General features: G+C 43.1%; 3 protein-coding genes across 3 annotated transcripts in view; 1 reads left to right on the plus strand and 2 right to left on the minus strand.

Annotated features, from left to right (window-relative positions):
* Positions 1-205: 205 nt before the first annotated feature.
* On the minus strand, positions 206-1,501 carry ACTL7B (actin like 7B; the record flags this gene model as incomplete). The annotated part of the gene is made up of 1 exon (XM_084237500.1): positions 206-1,501. The coding sequence occupies exon 1, from the start codon at positions 1,457-1,459 to the stop codon at positions 206-208; it is 1,254 nt and encodes a 417-aa protein (XP_084093626.1). The 5' UTR covers positions 1,460-1,501.
* A 3,056-nt stretch (positions 1,502-4,557) lies between these two features.
* On the plus strand, positions 4,558-5,895 carry ACTL7A (actin like 7A; the record flags this gene model as incomplete). Its single annotated transcript, XM_084238162.1, has 1 exon — positions 4,558-5,895. Exon 1 carries the CDS (start codon positions 4,573-4,575, stop codon positions 5,893-5,895), a length of 1,323 nt encoding a protein of 440 aa, XP_084094288.1. The 5' UTR covers positions 4,558-4,572.
* Positions 5,896-11,582: 5,687 nt separating this feature from the next.
* The window catches only part of ELP1 (elongator acetyltransferase complex subunit 1), a gene marked incomplete at both ends in the record, with an annotated part of 50,642 nt that continues 43,247 nt past the window's right edge, over positions 11,583-18,977 (minus strand). The window contains 4 exons of the mRNA XM_084236395.1: positions 11,583-11,650; positions 14,904-14,979; positions 18,345-18,499; positions 18,712-18,839. Of these exons, the coding sequence (XP_084092521.1) occupies positions 11,583-11,650; positions 14,904-14,979; positions 18,345-18,499; positions 18,712-18,839 (427 nt within the window). The remainder of the gene's footprint in view (positions 11,651-14,903; positions 14,980-18,344; positions 18,500-18,711; positions 18,840-18,977) is intronic.

Raw genomic sequence — 18,977 nt, forward strand, 5'->3', positions numbered from 1 at the left:
CTACCCCAACCCTCACCTGCTACTCCTGACCCAACAGACCAAAAGGTGCTGATACATCTAGTTCCAAGCCCCCACCACCTTCTGCTATCAGATTAGAATCCAGACTAGACAAGAGCCATCACAGGTTAAAGCTTTATGGAAAATTCTGTAAATGTGTATAGTGGCCTGTGGTGACCTGCCCACAAGGCCTTGCTCTCAAGGCCCCTCAGCACTTGCTGTAGATGGCTGCGCTGCCCCGCTCCTCAAATTCTTCCTTGCTGACCCAGAGCTGCTGGAAGGCTTGCAGGGAGGCCAGGATGGAGCCACCGGTCCACACGGAGGTCTTCCTCTCAGGGGCGGCGGATACTGCAAGGTTGTCCCGAGGGCAGAGAAGGCTCAGCTCCCTCTGGAAGCGCTGGGGGAAGCCATCCAGCATGGTGCAGCCGCCACACAGCAGCACGTTGGTGGCCATCTCCTCCCGGAAGCCCGCCTCCTCGCAGCGGTCCAGGCAGGCGGCTGTGAGTGCAGGGAGGCCAGGCTCGCTGCTGCCCACCAGGACTGGTTTGAAGAGCATCTCGGCGCACTGGAAGCGCTCTTGGCCGATGGTGATGAGTTTGCCGTCCGGGAGCTTGTAGTCCACACGCAGGTCCTCCAAGCACAGGCCGATCTCCTCCTCGGGCATGAGAGCTGAGTAGCAGCACTTCTTCTTGATGTGCTCGATGATGTGCAGGTGGTCGTCCGTGAACTTGTGGCCGGCCTCGTTGAGCAGCTGCAGCAGGTAGTTGGTGAGGTCACCCCCCGCATAGTCGGCGCGGCTGGTCAGGCCAGGCAGCACGTCGCCCTCCGAGATGGGCACCACGTGGGACACGCCGTGCCCACTCTCCACCACCAGCCCCGAGGTCTTGCCGTAGGAGTAGATGGACAGCAGAGACTGGGACGTCACGTGCATGGCAGGGATTCCAAAGGTCTCAAACATGAGCTCTGCGTACTTCTCCCGGTTGCTGCTGGGGCTGAGCGGGGGGTCGGAGACCAGCACCGCGTGCTCCTCGGGAAGGATCTTCATGGCCGTGTGGAAGATGTACTCCCAGATGCTCTGGACACAGTCCCAGTCCACCACAGCACCGTATTTCAGCGGGTTCATCAGCTTCAGGGGCGCCTCCATGTGAAGCAGCTCGTGGCCCACAAAGGTCTCCTTGCGAGTATCACCAGAGTCGGCAGCCTCAGAGGAGCGCTTGCCCACTGTGGAGGAGATGAAGTAGGTGGGCCTCGGCTCCCCCGCATAGCCACACTTACAGTACTGGGAGCCCAGGTCAATGATGAGTGCCTTGATCTTGCGCACCTTCTTGGGCTTCACCTTTAACTGAGTGGCCAAACCTGCATCCCGGATGCCAGCATCAGAGCCTGGCAATGTTCCTGTCTCTCCAGGGTCACCCTGGGCCGTGCCCATGGGCATAGGGCTAAGGTTGCTCCTTGTTGCCATCAGCCTTCCTTGCTCTCCTGTCTCACACTCACCTCCTAGAGCTCCATGGGGGGAAGTAAGAGCGCCCAGCTCCCGCGGTGCCTAGCAACCCCTCAGAATTGTGAGGTCACGGGGGCTGGTCCATTCAGGAAGCACGGGGGAGGGCTTCACTGTGGCAAGCTCTTGATCAGTCACTCCCACCCCTTCTGCCTAACTCAACCAGGCTCCAGGCCAGAGCAGGTGGCCAGCAGTTTTAGAAATCCAAATACACTGAGGTCTCTGCTCCCTGTTCTTCTACCCCAGCTCTCAGTCCCTTATCCACTGATAGAACACTTTTTCCCCTCTGCTTCTTGGCTAAGAGTATGATAGATTGTTTGAGCCTTTACAGTAAGCCAGGCACTGTATCAGGCAGTTCACATCTATTAGTTCATATAGAGTCCTGCGAGGTAGGACAAACTGAGGAAATCAAGGCACAGAATCGAGATGATTTGCTCAAGAGCAGACAGTTCTTGGAGAGGCCCAAGGTATTTTGAGCAACACAGGGATCTAACAGAGACCCCAGGGAGACCACATGTACTTTAAAGGGCTGGCGTGGGGGCTGCATGAGCCAGGCAGTGGAGGTTTTGGGTGAGGGTACCAACAGTCTCTATTTTCTTCCATCATTAAAAGGAGAGACACAAAAGGTGACATGGAGGCTGAGGAAAGAGGGTTTCAATTAGGAGAGACATCAAGTATGTAAAACCCTGAAAGGTGAGGTGAAAGTAAAGGATTCACTGGCTTTAGCCCAAAGGATATGGAGGAGACACCAGAGTCCCTGCGCCCTTCGCCTTATAGTCTAGTGGGAATTGTTGGGTTTAAGCCGACACAGCACCTTCTCCATCCACAATGACAGAAAAGGCTAAGGGGTGGGTGAATTATGGTCCCCAAAGATATCCACACTTCAATCCCTGGAACCTGTGAATGTTACATCTTGCAGCAAAAGGTGTTTCACAGATGCGAGTTAAGGAGTTTGAGGTGGATAAATTACCCAGGGTGATCCGGGTGGGCCCAATGTAATCACAAAGGACTTCTTTAGAGGAAGACAAGACAGGTAAGGTGAGAGCTGTGACCAGGAAGGCAGAAGTCCGAGTGAGAGGTCTTTGAGGATGGAAGAAGGGGCCATAAGTCAAGGAACTCAGGCTGCCTCTAGGAGCTGGAAAGGGCAAGGAAAGAAACATACCCCCTAAGACCTCCAGAAGGAAAATGGGCCTATTAACAACTTCATGTTAGCCCACAAAAAGTGATTGTCGACTTCTGACCTCCAGAATTGTAAGATATTAAATTTGCATTTAAAATCATTAAATTTGTGGCAATTTGTTACAGGAGCAGTAAGAAACTAATTTAGGTTCTTCTAAGAATCCAAGTCAGTGAAAATGTGCTAAAGCAGCTGCAGATTCCTCAGAATTCAACAGAATTGAAGAGAAAAAAAAAAAATAGATGACTCTAAATTAAATTATGCCTTTGGTAATAAGCTGTTTTGAAATAAAATTCAAGCCACGTTGGCCATGCAAACCTGAGTGGCAGAGGCAAGGAAATTATTTTTCTGGCTACCAGGCACAGAGAAAAGTACTTTGCTCTTCTTTTAAAATTCAATGTCAGGCCTCCCCAGTGGCGCAGCGGTTGAGCGCTGTGTTGCGAAGCTGCCCCCAGCTTCAGCAGCACCGGTTCAATCCCCGGCTGCCGGGCAAGGGCCCCACATGGTGCGCAGACCTCTCCTGCCACCCGCTGCTCCCCTCAGCAGTGTATTTAGTCAGGTCTGCCTGTTCTGCTCCCTGCTCTGGCTCTGGTGAATTCTCTCACCCTCCCGCGCTTCTGACTACCCAGTGCTTGTATAAATAAATAATTTTTTTTAAAAAAAGCTACTTTTAAAAATAAAATAAAATTCAATGTCATCTCATCCACTACCCACTTTATCTGAGCTGAGATTTTGTGACAACTTGATTGGCCCTGTCAGACAGTCACAGGCTCATGAGGCTGGACTTGATCCTTTTCTTCTCTCATGTCCACTAGGAACCAACAGCATACCCAGAACCTCCTTCTAGGAGAAAGCCCATCATTGTAATGACTGCCTCTTATGCAGAACCACTTATAAATCCAAACTGCATAGCATCAGTTTGATTCTGGGGGTCCTGCAAGGGACAGATGTCAGCAACCAACATGCCCAGGTTCAGAGATGGCAACGATTTGGTGGCTGAGCAGCCTGAGATATGTTTCGGGTAAGCTGTGTCCACAGCAGACCCCTGGGAGGAAGTCACACTTGGCAGGGCTTGGTCACTGCTGGCCGGGAATCCTGGTTGAGCTGCGCACCTGAGAGCCACGAGTTCTCACCAGTGGGAGGCTGTGGAGTTTAACTTCACCGCCAATCCAATGACTTTTAATTTTTTCCATAAAGGGCCAGAGTATTTTCAGCTTTGTGGGCCAGCTTAGGTTGCAATGACTCAGCTCTGGGGTTGTAGCACAAAAGCGGGCATAGACAAATGAGCAAGCCTCGCCGTGTCCCCAAAATAGGTCACAGGCTGAAGTCCGTCGACCCCTGCTAGAACTCACCAGACACAAGGCCATCTCCCGTCCTCTGCATCTGCTGCTGCCCAATACACATGGGGCTCCCTCCCCTCCTGCAGCTCTTCGCTTGTTCACTGTCCCAGGGTGCCCTGCCTGGCAGTCACTCTCGCCACTCTTTGCTTTGGTTTTCTCTTCTGCCCTTAGCATCTTCTAGCATTGGTGTATTCTGGTTATTCTGTCTTTCCCCAAGCCCCACTGACTAGAATGTGAACTCTACAACTCTATAAGAGAGCTGTCCTTTTTTTTTTCTCTCACTGTTCCCTTGTATTCCCAGCTGCCTCACACATAGTAAGCTCTCAATATTGATTAGGTAAATCTGGTTTATTGCAAAATTTAGGGAAAAAGTCACTTCCAAACTGGACCCCAAATCTACCCTAACATGGAACAAAGATGCCCAGTATCTTGAAAGCCCTGGGCTAGTGGATGATGTCATAATCAGCAATGTCATTGTCAGAGAAATTCTCAAGCTGCCCTCTGACTTAAGCCTTTCAGGCCTTGAGGCCAGTGGGATTGAGAAACTTTCTGAGAGCAAGATGGCACTTGATAGCATGTGGGCACCACAGGCAGCAGTCTTCGGGGATGGCCCTGCCAAGAGAGTGAGTGAACAGACCGCCTCCCAGACACAGGTCCTCCAGACCGCCTCCTTAAAGGATGGCCCGGCCAAGCGGGCAGTGCGGGTCAGCCGTAGCAATTCAGGGCCGCCAGAAGTGGGCAAGGCAACAGAGGCCAGGGAGAGGTCCAAGTTAGAGGTGACCAAGGCAGTGGTCGTGGACCTTGGCACTGGCTACTGTAAATGTGGCTTTGCTGGGCTCCCAAGACCCACCCACATGATCTCAACAACAGTGGGCAAGCCTTTCATGGAGACAGCCAAAACAGGGGACAACCGCAAGGAGACATACGTGGGGCAGGAGCTCATCAATCCAGGCATTCGCCTCAAGCTCATCAACCCTCTGCGACACGGCATCATTGTGGACTGGGACACAGTGCAGGATATCTGGGAGTATCTCTTCCATAAGGAAATGAAGATCAATCCGGAGGATCACGCCGTCTTGGTTTCAGACCCGCCCCTGAGCCCACACACCAACAGAGAGAAATACGCCGAAATGCTATTTGAGACCTTCAACACCCCAGCCATGCACATTGCCTACCAGTCCCGCCTGTCCATGTACTCCTATGGGAAGACCTCCGGCCTGGTGGTGGAGGTTGGCCACGGCGTGTCCTACGTGGTTCCCATCTACGAGGGTTATCCTCTGCCCAGCATCACCGGGCGGCTGGACTATGCAGGCTCTGACCTGACAGCTTACTTGATGAGTCTGATGAACAATTTGGGGAAACACTTCACGGAGGACCAGATTGGCATTGTGGAGGACATCAAGAGGAAATGCTGCTTTGTGGCCCTTGACCCCATTGAAGAGAAGAAAGTCCCACCTGTTGAGCATACGATGCAGTATAAGCTGCCAGATGGGCAGGAGATCTACCTGTGCGAGGAAAGGTTCCTCTGCGCAGAGATGTTCTTCAAGCCCTCTCTGATCAAGTCCATGCAGCTGGGCCTCCACACCCAGACGGTGTCCTGTCTTAACAAGTGCGACATCGCCCTCAAGCGGGACCTCATGGGAAACATCCTGCTCTGTGGGGGGAGCACGATGCTCAGTGGTTTCCCCAACCGTCTGCAGAAGGAGCTCAGCAACATGTGTCCCAATGACACCCCCCACATAAACGTGTTGCCCGAAAGAGACACTGCAGTGTGGACGGGGGGCTCCATCCTGGCATCGCTTCAGGGCTTCCAACCACTGTGGGTCCATCGCTATGAGTACGAAGAACATGGGCCTTTCTTCCTCTACAGGAGGTGCTTCTGAACTCTGGCCAAGCATGGCTGCCGTGTTGCTGTGCGCCAATTTGTCGGGTGAGCACAGGTCCCACACAGGGGGAGCTGAGCCAGCATATTCATGCTATAGTATTAAACAAGCTTCATGTTCCCTTCCACAGTGCATTTATTTCCTGACTTAATGAGAACACTTTCCTACATGCAGCATCTGTCTTAAAATATATACTCACCAAACAGGGGTGGGGAGCTGGAGACAAGGGACAAAGAAGACATATTACAAGTTGACAGTTTAAACTTTCTTGGGAGACATTAGCCCCAAAATAATTCTGCCACTTATTTTGTGTAGTCCCCACTTCAAGAATGAAGTTAAAATGCTGTTAAAATCTTTTTGAAAGAGAGAGTGTGTTAAGATTGTAGAGAAAATGCTGTTGGGCGGGTAAGACAAACAACCACAGGAAACACACTGATGGTCAACCTCCCACAGCAGCAGGGTCCAATTCATTCTTCAGCAACCCTGAAAGCCTGGAAGGGGCTGGCAAAGATACCTTAGCCCTGTTTTAACTATTCTTTTAGTTCCCACTCTTACGTCTCCAAGCCAGTTCTTCTCAAGCCATCATGATGACTGTGCTGAAAGTGGGCAAGGTTTATATACATGTCTTAAGGGAGCAGCTCTCGAGAGAACGCACATTATCCACATTTTCCCTGTTTAAAAACTGAGGCCAGGTTTATCTTGATTATCAGCACTGAGGTCAGAAGGATGTGAGCCACCATCATTCTCAAGACACTCCTAGCAGCAACTATTCATCCACCAGGATGGATTTTCCATCAACCGGTAGGATACATAGCTAGAGTTTAGGATAGGCTCAGGATGGAGACTGCCAGTACTGGGGTGGTGTGAGTTTGGAGGAGGCTTCCCAATATGGGTCATTACCCAACGGAGTGGCCTGAAGGAACATACAAACTCTCGTGACTATGGAAGCCCTTGCAAGGCCCAGCATGTTCTAAGGTATTTCCATGAGGCCAGTTTGTAAATGGAGCATAGGCTTTTTTAACAACAGTCCCCAAGACCCCTTGTGCCTGTTTCTAAGACTCAGCATCTGAACAACACAGGCAGACCGCATAAAACAGTGGAACCAACACTGGTTTGAAATCCTATTTTGCTTCCACCTAATCTAGCTGTGTGACCTGAGTCTGCTTACCTATAAAACTGAATTCACAGTCTACTTCACACAGCTGATCTAAAAAGCAGAGGCAAACACCTAAATATCAGTATCTGGCATGCAGAAGGAAATCACAAGAGCTATCTAAAATTCATTTGTAGCTGTGTACCCCTTAGAACTCCAAAATATCACTACCTCCCTTAGCCAAAGGCACACATTCAAGCATTTAAAGGAGAGATGCCATCTACCATCCCCAGGGAGAAGCCCTACAGTCACAGCGTGAAGTTTGCCTGCCCAGCCTTAAAAGGCCTAAATGCCTGACCCTGGATCTAGGCCTGGTGAGTAAATACAGGTGGTGGCAAGCTGGGGTAGGGAAGCAAATACAGTCACTGGATGGCATCTGGAGACCCCACAGTTCCGCAAGGATGACTAAGCCTTACCTTGCAGTATTATGGATCAGGTAGGAATTGGGACATTGTACACCTCAGTTTCTGCCCAACTGCTCTACTGCCAACTCTACTGTGTTGTCAATAGAACACTCACTACTAGGCAACTTGAAGTATGGTTAGTTCTTTACCCTCAGGACCTCTCTGTCAGGCTGGTAAAGGCTAAGGACTCAGATCATTGCATAAAATAAGGATTACAGAGGACATCAGTCATACATAAATAATATACTATCTTCGGATCTGTTGAAGACCAAGGAACCCAAGTCAAGAATCCCCCCAAAATGTGAGCCACTTCATGAAGAGGTGTGGGAAGTGGTTCTGGAAGACGGGACTCACAGGTTATCTTAGGCCTGAATGTTGCACTTTATTTTTAAAGAAAAATGCCAATGTAAGGCTGAACAACTGTATATTCTTTTTTGAAACACTTAGAAATTCTCTCACCTGATCCTTAGCATTCAGTCACCTTTGTAGAAAAGGAGAATCCTCATAAAAAAAGATGAAAAGTTTTAGCAAGTATTTAGAAGTCATCTTAGCCCAGTGACCCCAAGGGGATATTTGGCAATATCTAAAGATGTTTTTGGTTGTTACTACTTGAAGTAAGTAGTATTAGAATCTAGTCGGTTGAGGACAGGAATGTTCTTGAACATCTTAACAATGCACAGGACACCCTACAACAAAGAAGGATAAGGTCCAAAATATCAAAAGTGCCAAGGCTGAAAAACCCAACTCAGGCCAATGAGTACAGAGGATTGATAGAAAGCAAGATTAAGTAAGATTGTGACTTTGTCCAAGGACACTGAGAGAGATGAACTGATGGCCCCGCTCTTTGTGGTCTACCAGGAGGGCATCTGTCAGTCTTGAGGAATCCAGAGTAGGCCCCCAGTGTCACTTATCAGCTCTGGATTGACTACAGCATTTTAGGTGTTCATAGTTAAATAGCTTCTAAGATGTTCAACCTCACCCCAGCCACTAGTAAATATGACAGATAAGGAAGGACAAACAAAGACTTCCAAGGGCCTGTCCATGTGGTGTTTTAAGTGAAGCATGAAGGTTTATGGGCCAGCTAATTTTGCATCCTAAACTTGCAGTCAACTTAAATTATTAAGAGTTACATTTTTATTTTGAAAAATGACCCCTTTAAGTATGGCTATGAAACTCCTTTAAATGTACACACACATTTAAGGGACTTTCATAAATGTATGGGAAAATTTTTTATTATAAAATATATAGATAGCAGTGCTTAAAATTATATCAAGCTATACTCATATACATAATAAAAACATCAGCTCCTATCTATCTCCATTTTTAAAAAGTCTAAATTTAAAATGCTGTAGGAGACTACTTAAATTGATCATCGGAGACAGTTCTCTGTAAGTTCTCTCTTGATGTCTGAAGCATATGAGCAAAACTGATTCAATAGAAACAACAAAACAACTGAGGCCCTTAGCTTATTTCAGTACGAACTTGCTTTGGGACAGAGTTCAAATTTGGGGGAAGAATTATATATACTCTTTTCTAGAACCTGACAGAAACTTTCCTCCAAATCAAGCATTCATCACACCCAGGAGTTTTTTTTCTCCAAGCACTATAGTTTCCCCCATAAATTTTTCCTTGACTTTGTCTTCCTTTCCGAAGGTCTGCTTTCATCTGCTTCTATAAATAAATACAATTCCATCTTGCTCAGACGAGAGACACACTAATTGATAATAATTTGTATTCACGTCAATTCTTTCTTGCTGCCTCAATACATTATTTTATGGGAACTGAAAATTCATAAAAAGTTATACTATTATCAACAGACACATTTACGTCTATTCCCACACCATCAGCATGGGTCCCTATACTGTAATCACTGCAGATGATATATTAGAATATCACACAACAACAACAAAGAAAATAATCCAGTCAAAAAATGGGCAGAAGAGCTAAAAAGAAACTTCTCTGAAGAGGAAATGCAAATGGCCAACAGGCATATGAAAAAATGTTCAACATCACTTGTCATCAGGGAAATGCAAATCAAAACTACCATGAGATACCATCTTACACCAGTGAGAATGGCACATATTAAAAAAACTAGCAACAACAAATGTTGGCGAGGGTGTGGAGAAAAAGGAACTCTCCTGCACTGTTGGTGGGAGTGCAAACTGGTCCAACCACTGTGTAGAGCTGTGTGGAGATTTCTGGACCTACTAAACATAGAGCTTCCATATGATCCAGCAATTCCACTCCTAGGAATTTACCCAAAGGACACAGAAACATCAATTCCAAAGAACACCTGCACCCCTATGTTTATAGCAGCACTGTTTACAATAGCTAAGCTTTGGAAACAACCCAAATGCCCAAAAATAGATGACTGGATCAAGAAGATGTGGTACATATATACCATGGAATATTACTCAGCATTCAAAAAAGATAAACACATGCAATTTGCAGCAACAGGGATGGCGCTGGAAGGGATCATGCTCAGCGAAATAAGCCAAAAAGAAAAAGAAAAATACCGGATGGTCTCACTCATAGCAGGAATCTAGAAAACTTAAATAAGGGACCAGGAAAATGAATAACTATAAGAAAGTGAAAATCAAAATCAACAAAAAACTATGAACCAGAGACACTTTTAGGGGGGTGGAGGCGGGAGGGGAGGGATTGGGGTCAGAATGGGGGGGGCTGCAATTGTATGGGGAATATAAAAATAAAATTTATTATTTAAAAAAAAAAAAAGAATATCACACAAGTCACCATGCCCATTTAGCTATGCCCAAAAGGAGCCACAAAACACTGTCAGCCTGTCACTGGTTGGCACAACAGTAGCAAATCCATTATGACTATGAGTCAAAAAATAGATGTTTCCAGAGCAGGAAAGATCTTCTTATTCTAATATTTGGTCACAATTTTCAGACATATAGGAAAGTGAATTAGATAAGGAAAATACCTAGAACCTACAAATAATGTTTGGAGCATATTTTCCATGACAGGAAAATATGTGTTAAATTATAATTCCAGGTCTATCAACACTTTCAGATCAAAAAGCAGCATTTCCTGCTGGTTCACATACAGTACTTAGAGTCTGATTCTGGTATTAAAAGCATGAAAGAAATTGTTAACCTTGCCCAAGAAATAGCCATGAAGCTGCTGTCAGAATAAACGGAAGTTTTTCTAGACTCAACAAAAAGAGAAAACACTCTCATTTCTTCCAAAGAAAATAAGTGAAAGACAGAGGTCAGTTAAGCACCATTAAAAAAAAAAAAAAAAAAATGAAATGGCCTAGACTTAGACAAAAACATTTTAGTTAAAAGAAGTAATATTTGAAGGAAAAAAAATGAATAACTGTGCATTCTGTATGATGCACAAAACTCACCATACCAAATGTGCATTATAGTGTTCCAGAAATTCTAATCTCTTCCAGCTCCAACACTGCTAACTCTAGCAGAAAATTTACAGGCAGTAAAACACTAGAGCAATGGGAGACTCAATTCAGTTACAACTGGAAGCAATTATAAAATAACAGCTATCAGCATAGGAAAGCTTAGAGATTCAAAGGATTATTTTCAGCTTTTTACTGAGCTTTACTTCAAGGTGAAGAAGTAATTTAAATGATTAAATGTGACCAAATATTGGTAGCATTATAATCATATCGTTTATATATATATATCTCTCCTCCAGGATCATAACACAATTTGAAAACATTATTTTACTTTGCTTCACACTTCTGAGGTAGAAATTCTGAAACATTATTCCCAATTAACTGAGGCACAAATCAATATGTAACTTACCCAGGCCCAAATTTGAATCAGACCTGTAGCTGGGAATGAAAACCAACCTCCTGATGACCATAAATACCAAAGATAGGCTCTCAAACAGCATTTACTAAAAGAACAGCTATACAAAATGATGCTGCACTGGTTAAAACTTATTTTGCTTATAATTAAGATTATATGCAAAATAAAACAGAACTGCTCGGTGTCCACTCAAGTCTGGTGTAGAGAATAACTCTCCAAAATGTTAAGGTAGCTCATTAGCTTAAACCTCCCAGTTCTCAACAGCCAGGCCTTGAGGATTGCCGAGTGGAAGGAAACCAGTCTTCCCTGCTGGAGCACTCTGAACTTCCGTTGCAGTCACTCTAGAAGGCTCAGTTTCCATTGGGTTCTTTTGTTGATCTTTGGCGGTAGAAAGAGATCAGTATCTAAGAGAAAGGAAAGGGAAATTGTGACAGAAACACACTCCTGTTGTCAGATGGAGATAGGAGCTTTGAGCTACAACTAGTGACTAGGCTTTGCTGCTCCAGGCAACCATCAGAACCAGAGTTAATGTTTCCGCTTCTCTTGCAACCTCCTAGTCAAAGCAAACACAGCCTGAGGTCCTGCCCCAGAAGGAGAATTGCATTTCACCTTGACCTCCATTGGAGGATAGAAGAAAAAATGCCCACTGAGTAATTCAAAGTAAAATACATATTTATTAATTAAAAATTAAATTATATTAAAAAAAACAAAGTAGAAGAATGTTCTATATTTCCAATGAGAGGGATGGGGAGGGAGGTGACTACAAGGCTGCCTCCATTTATTAAATCTCATCAAACTGTATGCCCAAGACCAATGCATCTCACTTTATGTAAAATTTACCACAATTTAAAAAATAAAAGATATTTTACATGTTCAATATATAAAGTTAATGGAAAGTACTTTATGATCAAAAAATTCCACAAACTCATTGATGAATAGAAACATCTCTACTTAAAGAAAAAAAAGTAAGTGGAGAGGAGTTGGCAGGGGCAGGGGGGGATTTCTGTTACTAAAACTAATGTTCTGTTACCAACAATTTCCATATCCTCTTTCAGTTAGATCTGTGGAGCCTCTAAGTAGGAATCAGATAAAGGAAATAGAAGACATAAAATACATTTGTAACAATGCTCTTTCTTAGCATTATTTATGACGAATTTTCAACACTACATATGAGCCATGTAGACTTTAAAATTTATTTTTAAGAATATTTAGTGAGGAAAATGTGCAAGGTAATTTTTAATATGATTTTCATATACATAACACATGTATGTATACATAGAACTAGGAATTAACAAGTTTAAATTTTATTTGACATACTTCTCTGCACAATCCATATTTTCTCTACTAATCGTATCAGGTTTATAATTTCACACATATTTATAGATCTCCATTCTACTCAAACAAAAAACTAAATAGACAAAAAGACTACAGCTTTAGTTACTTAATACTGATACTGAGAGGCTGAATAAATTCATTGTCAACAAAGCCTATAGTTAAATGTTAAATAGTGATTAAATTTTGAATAAGATTTTCTTTTAAAAAGAAAAACAAGTTATAAAAACATTCTTTCTTATTTTAAAAATTAGGCATAGCCGTAACTGTGATTCCTAGACTTAACTAAGAATAAATACTAAGTATTTTTTTTTTTTAGCAACAGCATAACTAACTCAGTAGGACTCGACCTCTTTTGCATTTCCATATGCATGATTTTCACAGCATAAAGTCATTAAAAAAACTACTTTGAGGTCTTTGTCAATTTTTCCAAAGATTTCCTCCTTTGATAGTCAAGTCAAGTCACTCTCACTGGATGCCCTGATTTGGTTACCAATTGTAACAAGTCCAACTCAGCTACGATTCAATCCCTTCTCTGATATTTAAATCCATTTTATGAAGTCCTACATTTTTGCAAGACTTGCATTCAATCTGCATGACATTACATCGTAAAACTAAAACAATCAGAGAAAAAGCCTCATCCAAAGTCACTGATCACTCTCCTGGGGATGTAAGAGTGTGCTAACTAGTGCTCTTGTGGGGAGGGACAGTTAAGGATATTTGAATGGAACTGATTTTATGAGGAGTTCATCTGCTATTTGTTAGGTCATGAGAATGTCTCTTTTCCTGCACAATCTTAACCACAAGAATGTTGGTAATACTCAGACAATGAGGAACCTCAAAATGTTAGATCAGAAGGCTCCCTGGAAAACAGACGTGCTCTTTGATAATGGCACCTAGAATATCCCAGGGAAAGTTATGACTAGACTTGACCTGAAGGTCAGCACCAGCTCAGCAACCAGGAAAACAAGGCAGATACCACAACTGAATTGGATAGAGTACAAGCTATACAATAACCAAACTGCCTAAGGACTAAGATGAATTTTTGCCATCTTCTAAGTAAATGTATGCTTTGGGGTTGACACCCACAGTAGAAAGAAGTGGAGCCGAGGATGGATACAGTGGTGACTATCCAGAAACATGAGCTCAGCCAGAATGGAAAGTATTTAGGTGAAAGTATTTAGGTGTTTACTTCTGGCAGCAACATAAGCCACTAAACTTAATCTGAACTTCCAAAAGCAACTTCAAATGTCATCAAAACACCATTACAACATAGCATTTAAATGGGAAATTTTCAGAATGCTTACTATCACATACTAGAAAACACAAATAGCAGTAGTAAAAACTGTCAGTTTAGAAAATGTCACTAACAAAGCTAAGAAAGGTCAGTATGTTTATTGATCCATCTGAAGGGCAAAAATATTCAGGCACCAGAGTGATCTATTAAGTTTCTAGCTAACTTTCAAAACAAAAAGCCTATAGGGCTGAGACTATGTAATCTAATTGAGAGTCATCTCTCAAGAAAAAAATTAAACATTTAATATAATCGAATAGTAAATGCACATAAAATGCTAATGTTCTTTGGGCTGCTTTTTAATTATACCGTCAATCCTAAAGATGATTCATAAAGTCCAGTTATTAAGCAAGGACTATGAAAATGACCCCAGGATGCCATGCCTAACTGTCAATAGCCAAAGTGATGATTCAGATGATCTTTAAAATGAATATATTACAGGGCCTGCCTGATGGCACAGTAGTTGAGCGCTGGGTTGTGAGGCTGCCCGCAGCCTCTGCAGTGCTGGTTCAATCCCCGCTCGCCGGGCAAGGGTCCCACATGGCGCGCAGAACTCTCCTGCCGCCTGCTGCTCCCCTCAGCAGTGTACTTTGTCAGTCTGCCTGTTCTGTTCCCTGCTCTGGCTCTGGTGAATTCTCTCACCCTCCCGAGCTTCTGACTGTACCCAGTGCTTGTATAAATAAATAAATAAATCTTTTAAAAAAATAAATAAAATGAATATATTACATTGTTTAGACTCAAACTTCAACAGTGAAGGGCCTCTATGAATGACTATATGTCACTGTAATGACAACTGAATGTCAAGACAAATTTTTTTAATCAGATGTTTAATGTCATGTTGGGATTCCCCATCCTGCAGGTCCCAACACTAGAAGCATTAAACTGATTTTACTAAAGATGTAACCTTAGAATTGAGGGCAAAGTGTAATTAATACCCAATTTCTTCCTATACTAATGACCTTGTCAACACTTTGGAGAAAGATATACCTCCTGCTTAGTACTGTAATAAGTTATAGGGAAAAAATACTAACCAAGAACAGGAACCACAGTCTTCTGGTGTTGGTATGCGGCCGTGATACTATTTGCAGTAGAAGTGGGGCCTAGAACCTGAGTAGAAAGAAGTTTGTATCAGCAAAGATCATTTTATAGTTCTGAAGATTGTAAGTACTAAAGGCCAAGTCTTAGCCAGCAGTAAATACCCTGTCATTTTTATTGGTGCAATATCAAACAAAGTTAAGTCTATTTTGCTATGTGATTTGAATTTGCCAGTTTCTCTAGTCTTAAATCTCTAAACTTCTTTTCTGTCAAAACAAACTAATGATGGGGAGGAAAAAAAGAGATAATCTTGGTGATATATGCCTAGTTCTTTCCAAATGAGCAAATTGTACCCTAAAAGAAGGGGGTTTGTATAATAGGGAATCAGAGTACACAGAGTATCAAACTATACTCATAGCCTGGTGGGTATTTTGGTATTAAACCAACTATATACATCTCATGGAGTGGGATGCAAAATGCACATGTGTTCCAGGTAAAATGAGACTTTGCAGGCATTCAACACCTGCACAAGACTCAATGGGCACAGGCCAGGCCTTCTAGGGCTCTGCATAAAGCTCCGCAGTGGCGCACTCAGAAGCAATGACGTGCTCGAAAGATCTTCCAAGTGACTCAGGGCATCATGCACACAGGCCACTGTCGTACTTCACTAACATGATTTTCCCCTAGAAAACTCTTAAAGTTGGTGTCTTAGAAGTTAATATTGATACAATCTGAATAGAAGAGGGTGGAGGAGGGCACAGGGAGGCAGGATAAATGGTTAGCTTCAAAACCTCTACATTTTTTAAGATGATCATTTTCTTCTAGGAAATAATCTACTAAAATAAATTCAAATATTTTGGGACATTGATTCTTAAGTTCCTTGTATTTTTATGGCTTGTAAGCTACTTTAACACCTACTGTCTTATCTGACCCTCGACACATTCCAGTAAAGTTCAAGGAATAGTATTAGCCCCATTTGTGACTGAGGAAATCAAGGTCCAGTAAGTTTATGAGTTTCCAATGAGTGAGTTGACAATCAACCGCTCTCTTAGCTTCAAACCCACCCTTCCACACACTGCTGGTGTTGGAGGCTCGGAGCCTGAGAAACAGTGCCCCCTTATCAGCTGGCTCCGTAATGCTCTGCCAGCAGTGGCCACCAGAGGAGGAGTGCAAGGCTAGCGGGGAAAAGAATTTGCTCCTCATTCACTTGCTTTCACTTAACAGCAGGTCTTACCCCAACAGCAGCTATTCATTGCAGTTTCTGCTTATTTCTGCACACTTAGAATCAGTTGCTCAAATCCTCTCAAATATTAGCACCAGTAGACTGGGACCCCTTTCTCAGAGAGTCAAGAATCAACTCTGGGGCCCCCCAGTGGCGCAGCAGGTTGAACACAGCACTGTGAAGCTGTCCGCAGTCTCTGCAGTGCACCCTCCATTCCCAGCAGGCCAGGGAGATTCCCACATGGCATGGCAGACCTCTCCTATTGCGTCTGCTGCTCCCCTCAGCAGTGCTTTCGGTCCATCTGCCTGTTCTTCTCCCCCCACTCTGTCTCTGTTGTATCCGCTCACCCTCCAGTGCCTTTGGCCCGTACCCCAGCTATTGTATAAATAAAAAATAAATCTTAAAAGAACTAGACATAAAACAAAGAGAAACCCCACTGACTGGGAGAAAATTTTTGCACCCAACACTAATGATAAAGGACTGATCACAAAAATCTACAAAGAGCTGATAAGACTCAACAACAACAAAGAAAATAATCCTCTCAAAAATGGGCAGAAGAGCTGAAAAGAAACTTCACTGAAGAGGAAATGCAAATGGTCAACAGGCATATGAAAAAATGTTCAACATCACTTGTAATCAGGGAAATGCAAATCAAAACTACCATGAGATACCATCTCACACCTGTGAGAATGGCACATATTAAAAAAACTAGCAACAACAAATGTTGGCGAGGATGTGGAGAAAAAGGAACTCTCCTGCACTGTTGGTGAGAGTGCAAACTGGTCCAACCACTATGGAGAGCTGTGTGGAGATTTCTGGACCTACTAAACATAGAGCTTCCATATGATCCAGCAATTCCACTCCTAGGTATTTACCCAAAGGACACAGAAACATCAATTCCAAAGAGCACCTGCACCCCTATGTTTATAGCAGCACTGTTTACAATAGCTAAGCTTTGGAAACAACCCAAATGCCCAAAAATAGATGACTGGATCAAGAAGATGTGGTCCATATACACCATGGAATATTACTCAGCAATCAAAAAAGATAAACACATGCAGTTTGCAGCAACATGGATGGAGCTAGAAGAAATCATGCTTAGCAAAATAAGTCAGAAAAAGAAAAATACCGGATGGTCTCACTCATAGCAGGAATTTAGAAAACTTAAATAAAAGACCAGGAAAAAGACTAATCAATACAAAGTAAAAATCAAAATCAACAAGCAACTATAAACCAGAGACATACTATGCGGAGGGGAGGGAAGGGCGGGGAGAGGAAGGACTAGAGTCAAAATAAGGGGGGAGGTGCAATTGCATGGGGAATATAGCCATAATGAAAATGCATACATTGTGCAAAGATGAAAAATGATGTAAAAATTATATAAAATAAAATCTTTAAAAAAAATCTTAAAAAAAAAAAGAATCAACTCTGGAGTGTCCCCCCTACAAACTCCTAAATTAATAGTTCCAAACTTTCTTTTGTCTCCTCAGCCTGAGCTGTACAAGGTGCCCCAAGGCTCTATCTCAATGTTCCTTCTCTGTATCTCCCTCTTGCCTGTTCAGTCCTTCAATACTTGTTTAACCAGTTTCATATATTAAATTCTCTCTGATAAAATGATAGCTGTAGTTTTTGTTTTCCTTATTGAATCCTGGCTGAAACATCAGTGTTTCTGAATCCAAACTGAAATTTTTAACAATAGACCTGCAATGTGAGAGAATGAGGAGAAGCATAAACAATAGAGAATATATTAGAATTTTTAATGGGACCAAACAGCCTTAAACATAATTAGCAAAGCTCATCATAACAGCATAATAAAGTCAAATTTCCCATAAAACAAAAGGAAAAGCAATTGCCTAGATCCCTGAAATGAACAAGTTCTGAATGGGGAAGCGACAGCCCAACCCTGATCCTAGCTCCCACCTCCTCACCCCAATCTCCCTGCAGATTCAGGCGGGTTTATTTGAGTTCTTATCTTCTCCATGATAGCTCCTTCGTGTGGAAAAGAGAAATAAAAGCACTTATAACCTAGGTTGAAGTGTACTAATCGCTGCCCAAACATAAAATCTTCTACTGAAATGAGCCTAAAATAATTTAGCTATAGCATATTATGTTTTAAGAGCAGAAATGCTTTTTGCTTTGGCTTTTAAAGGATTGTGTGACCATAATAATCTGTGAATGATGAAAAAATGCACATTCTGTCTTTGAGAAAACTTACAGGTGTAGCTGAACTCTGCAGGTGGTTTGGAGTCCAAATTTCTGGAAGTGATCTTTCTATTAGCTGTAAAGTGTCTTCAAAGGTCTTCTGTAATTCCCTTCCTTGCTCATCAAACTCAAAGAGAAAGAGCACCTTTAAAAGTTGGCATATTTCATCTAGAGGAAAGAAATTTGAGAGTGGTAAGTTATATCTCCATTTTGATTGCTAGAATCACATCCATTTCTTCCCCAAGCAAAAAAAATTATCTAATATCACACAATAATAACCATCTCTCACATTTTTTTCTTAAAGGAAAAAAACAGGAACAGGGCCCAAGCAGGAGACAGTGTCTACACTGCAAGAATCATTGTCCATGTTGAAAAGATACCTTTCAATTTCTCAATGCCTTGTACCACTTCATTCAATGCCTCCAAAAGGGCCAAATCCTCCAGTGGACTCCCTTCTTTGAGGCTGTGCTTCTTCCGCTCTGCTTTGCGGCGATTCTTCGATGATCGCCTGTTAGAAATGAGAGCGATGCTATGAAAGGGGCACTCCTAGAGCTGAACAGAATGTGCCTGAAGCACAACTCCACTTAAATAAATAATCCTACATTGCTTCTCAAGCAACAAAGTTTCTTCTAACTCCTATTTCCTT

This window comes from Talpa europaea (genome assembly GCF_964194135.1).
Source record: "Talpa europaea genome assembly, chromosome: 7".
Taxonomy (NCBI): Eukaryota; Metazoa; Chordata; class Mammalia; order Eulipotyphla; family Talpidae; genus Talpa; species Talpa europaea.